The sequence below is a fragment of the Phaethon lepturus genome, unplaced genomic scaffold (assembly GCF_000687285.1).
Source record: "Phaethon lepturus isolate BGI_N335 unplaced genomic scaffold, ASM68728v1 scaffold109, whole genome shotgun sequence".
In the NCBI taxonomy this organism is placed as follows: Eukaryota; Metazoa; Chordata; class Aves; order Phaethontiformes; family Phaethontidae; genus Phaethon; species Phaethon lepturus.
Window position 1 is genome coordinate 1 of NW_010565290.1, and position 4542 is coordinate 4542.

Consider the following 4542-nt stretch of genomic DNA (forward strand, 5'->3'; position numbering starts at 1 on the left):
CGGCGTCTTCGAGGTGGGGACAACCCTGCCCCATCCCCGACCTTTGTACTCGGTGGCTGGGCAGCCCCTGCGCGGGCAGAGGGACGGTGCAAACGGGCCGAGCTGTGCGCTGCCGTGGGGTGTGTGGGCAGGGCTCCCGTGGGTCTAAGTCGTCGGCCCTCGGTGCACCTGCCTGTAGCCGCAGGCGGTGCTAGGCCAACCGTCGTGCCCTCTGCTTGCCTGGCTCTACAGGCTGATGTGTTTTACTTCTGCAGAGTCTCTTGGGGTGCTTAGTGCTACAAGCTGGCAGATTGCCAACGTGTTTTGCTCTTTGTTTCATTCTGTTGTCCCCTAAAGGAAGAATGCCAGCTGTGGGACAAGAAGTGCAGGCCGTGCCACTTCCACAGGTACTGGTGGGATGTGGCGATTCTACACTGAGGACTCTCCAGGGCTCAAAGTGTAAGTTGGGTATATGGGTGGTGGCAGGCATGAGGGCTATATATTTCAGTTGCTTTGGTGATCTTTCAGTCTTTTAATGGAGAGAGCAGTGTTCTGGTCTGCATGGGAAAACGTGATGAATTGATGGCTGCTTAGATAGATTTGGGATGAAATATTTTATTTAATCTGTAAACCTGGAGAGATAGTTTTTAAAGTTATCGTCGTTTTAAAAAGGTTACATTTTGTAGTTGTCTAGTCTTACCTTCAGTGGTCTTTGAAGACTGCGAGCATTCCCTCTGAAGTTGAGAAAGATTACTTGTCACGGTGAATTTAGGCATCCACATGCATATTTTTGTTCTCTTTTAATTAAACGTTTGTTTTTATTTATGAATAGATATCCGCTTGAAAACATAGTATGACTGATGTACCACATGCTTGCAGAATCTCAGGTGCTTTTATTAAAAAGCTGAAAATATATTATTTTAGCTACGCTTGCAAAGCAAGTAGTATTCAGATACCTTGTATAGCTCTGTTTTTACAAGGTAAATATTCCAAGGTGGTAGTGTCCCTTAAACTGTAAAGAGAGTCTAAGTTTCTACTTTTTGGCTAGAGTCATTCAGATCAGTTTCCCAAACAAGCTTTGCAGCCTGATACTTGGGTAACAAAAGTGGAAGGTGTATTTCAGCTGATGGGTGTATGCGAAGTCATACCCTGAGTGGGAGTTTGTGCTTCATGTAGAGTTATACTTCATGGCCTCTTGTTCGTATTGAGTTGAAGAGACTCAAGACACTCAGGGATGTCCTTATTGTTTTGTATTTTTTTTCCCTAGAATCCATTAGTGTTTTGGTTTTGAGTCCTTTAAGAGGGCTGCTGCTAGCTGCACGAACAGAATGTTTGAGGAAGGGCTAGTGATAGTCTAGTTAGTGATTGTTCCATGAGTGATCCTTCCTCTGAGGTTGTCTTATGTGTTTTCATTTTCATATGTGCTTCACTTCAAAAAACAAAAACTATACAGCAAACCATCACAGTAGTGGTGTTCTGCTACTGCAGGTCTTGCTTTCTCCATTCTGAATCCAGAGAGGAGGCAAGGCAAAGAAAAGAAAAAGACAACAAGCAGCAATAGTGTTTTAGAGCAAATCTATGCAGATAGGCAAGACAACTGTTTTCTGTGTCATTTGGTCTATTAAAGCTCAATTAAAAAAAATGAATAAAACCAAACTGAGAAAAAACAGAAGTGTTCTATCATTAGGTAGATTTTTTTTTTCAATAGACTTGTGATACAAACTGTCAAAGCACCTTTACCATTTTCAGTAAGTTTCCTTGTGAATTCTTTGTTTCACTTTTGATGTTGAATGGCTGCTCAATTGTTCTATCTTCAATACAAGGAGGGCAGTAAATAGATTTTTTTTTTCCCTTCTATTTATGTTGCAACACTGGTTCCCAATTTTAAGATGTTGGAACACTGGGAGTGGGGTTTTTTGCAAGCTACCCATGGGTAGCTGTATGGTCAGGCTTTTAATGGAAGAAACAAATCTGTAAAAGTGAGTTGGTTTTACGAATCACCTGCACACTAGAAGTAACATTTTCTGAACAATGGCTTGGGCACAACTTTCTTGCTTACAGCTTTCCATGTATTTTTCTACGTATGTTTTTTCCGTAGCAATCAATTGTTATGATCGCTGTCTTATTCAGTAGGCTTAAAAATGAAAATGGGTTATGGAGGTCTTGTGGTTGCCTCAGTAAAGTGCTTCAGCCAGAGTTGTTTTAAAAAATGGTTGTCATCAACTACTGCATAAAGCAGTGTGAAAGCTTAGCCTTGTGGTGGTTTTTTTGTGTGTTTCCTCATATTGTTTGAAATATGAGCTCTTCAAATTACTATGAAAACATACATAAAAACACCCAAGAACAGGCTATTTCATGCTAGCTATGATGAGGAGAATTCTGCTTTAGATCAAAAGTTTTACATTTTATATTGTGCATAATTTATACCTCTGATGCTTCAGGTATTTAATATCTGTACTCAACATCGGAAATAACAAATATGTTGAATAAGCAACTTTGTTTCGCCTCAGGAATGTACGTTTGTCTGTAGTACAGGATGCTACATAATATATATGTCTTTAAAAACAATATTAGCAAAAGGGAGCTGTGAGGGATCTGGTTGAGAGTGGGATATGATATTTTTCTCTTTAAAATTCAGATCAAGCATCGCATACTTGGGAAAGAAGACTGAACCCAAACTTGTTGCTCTTTCTGTGGCACTTGATACCTGTGGTTCCTGTATCTTGTCTTGAGCTTCCTTGTTTAAAAAGCTACAGGCGGTGTTTCCTGTGGAGCCATGATAGAGAATCAAATTGCGCTTGTGGTATAAAAGATGTGGTTCATCTGGCTTGGAGGTGTCGCTGAGGCTAAGTTGGCCTACGCCCTGCATTAACACTGCTTCCATAAAGAAAAAAAGACGGGTCATTGTCACAGGAGACTCCCTTCTGAAGGGAACAGAAGGCCCAATATGCAGACTGGACCCACTTCTTAGGGCAATCTGCTGCCTCCCTGGGGCCCAGGTTAAAAGCATGAAGAGGATGCTTCCTAGCCTGGTATGGCCCTCAGATCATCGTTCATTATTGATTTTTCAGGTAGGCAGCAATGAAATTGCAGCAAGAAGTCCAAGGGCAATCAAGAGAGACTTCAGGGCCTTGGGACAACTGGTTAAGGGATCAGGAACACAAGTAGTGTTCTCCTCTATCCTTCCAGCTGCAGGGAATGATGAGGGAAGAAACAGGAAGAGCCAGCAGATCAATACCTGGCTCCAAGCCTGCTGTCACCAGCAGAATTTTTGGTCTTTTGATCATGGGTTGGTTTGCATGACACCAGGCCTGCTGGCAACAGATGGCGTACACCTGTCTCAAAGGGCTAAAGGATCTTTGCGCAGGATTTAGCAGGGCTTGTTGAAAGAGCTTTAAACTATATTTGAAGGGGGAAGGGGTAAAACCAGGCTTCCTAGATATAAGCCCAGGGATGGCACACCAACATTTGAAGGATGGTGTGCTAGCAAGGTCCTTTGGTCTGCCGTCTCAGTGGAGGTAGGAGATGGAGATCCATGTGGCAGCAAAGATGCAAGGGTTATTGATCTGTTAGAAACCACAGAAATGCCTGAGAATGGTTATGTAGCAATTAGGGCTACTCCCCACAAAAACGTGGCAGAATCAATAGCCCAACTGAAGTGCACCTACACCAATGCACACAGCGTGGGCAACAAACAGGAGGAGCTGGAAGCTGTTGTGCAGCTGGAAAACTATGACAGAGTTGCAGTCACAGAAATATGGTGGGATGACTCGTACAACTGGAGGGCTGCAGTGGATGGCTATAAGCTCTTCAGAATGGATAGGCAAGGAAGGGCAGGCAGTGGGTAGCTCTGTACAGTAGGGAGTGTTTTGATTGTCTAGAGCTTAGTGATGGTGACAATGGGGTTGAGTGTTTATGGGTAAGAATTGGGGGGAAGGCCAACAAGGCAGATACCATGGTGGGAATCTGTTTACGGACCACTCAACCAGGAAGGAAAGACAGATGAAATATTCTATAAGCAGCTGGGAGAAGTCTCACAACTACTAGCCCTTGTTCTCGTGGGGGACTTGAAGTTCTCAGATGCCTGCTGGAAATATAGCACAGCAGAGAGGAAACAGTCCAGGAGGTTTCTGGGGTGTGTGGCAGATAACTTCCTGACACAGCTGCTGAGGGAGACAGCTAGGGAAGGTGCCTCGCTGGACCTGTTGTTTGTGAACAGAGAAGGACTTGTGGGTGATGTGATGGTTGGAAGCTGTCTTGGGCACAGTGATTGTAAAATGATAGAGTTTTTGATTCTTGGAGAATTAAGGAGGGGGGGCAGCAGAACTCCTGCCTTGGACTTCCTGAGGGCAGACTTTGGCCTGTTTAGAGGCCAGGTTGACAGAGTCCCTTTGGAGACAGTCCTGAAGGGCAAAGGAGTCCAGGAAGGCTGGACATTATTCAAGAAGGAAATCTTAAAGATGCAGGAACAGGCTGTCCCCATGTGCCAAAAGATGAGCTGGTGAGGAAGACGACCAGCCTGGTGGAACAGACAGCTTTGGCTGGAACTCAGGAAAAAAAAGA

The 4542-nt window shown here is 43.9% G+C and overlaps 1 protein-coding gene across 1 annotated transcript in view; it reads left to right on the plus strand.

The window, feature by feature from the left end:
* Positions 1 to 336: 336 nt before the first annotated feature.
* The window catches only part of SEC61B (Sec61 beta subunit), a gene marked incomplete at its 5' end in the record, with an annotated part of 8231 nt that continues 4025 nt past the window's right edge, over positions 337 to 4542 (plus strand). The window contains one exon of the mRNA XM_010295118.1: positions 337 to 438. Coding sequence (XP_010293420.1) covers positions 337 to 438 — 102 coding nt within the window. The remainder of the gene's footprint in view (positions 439 to 4542) is intronic.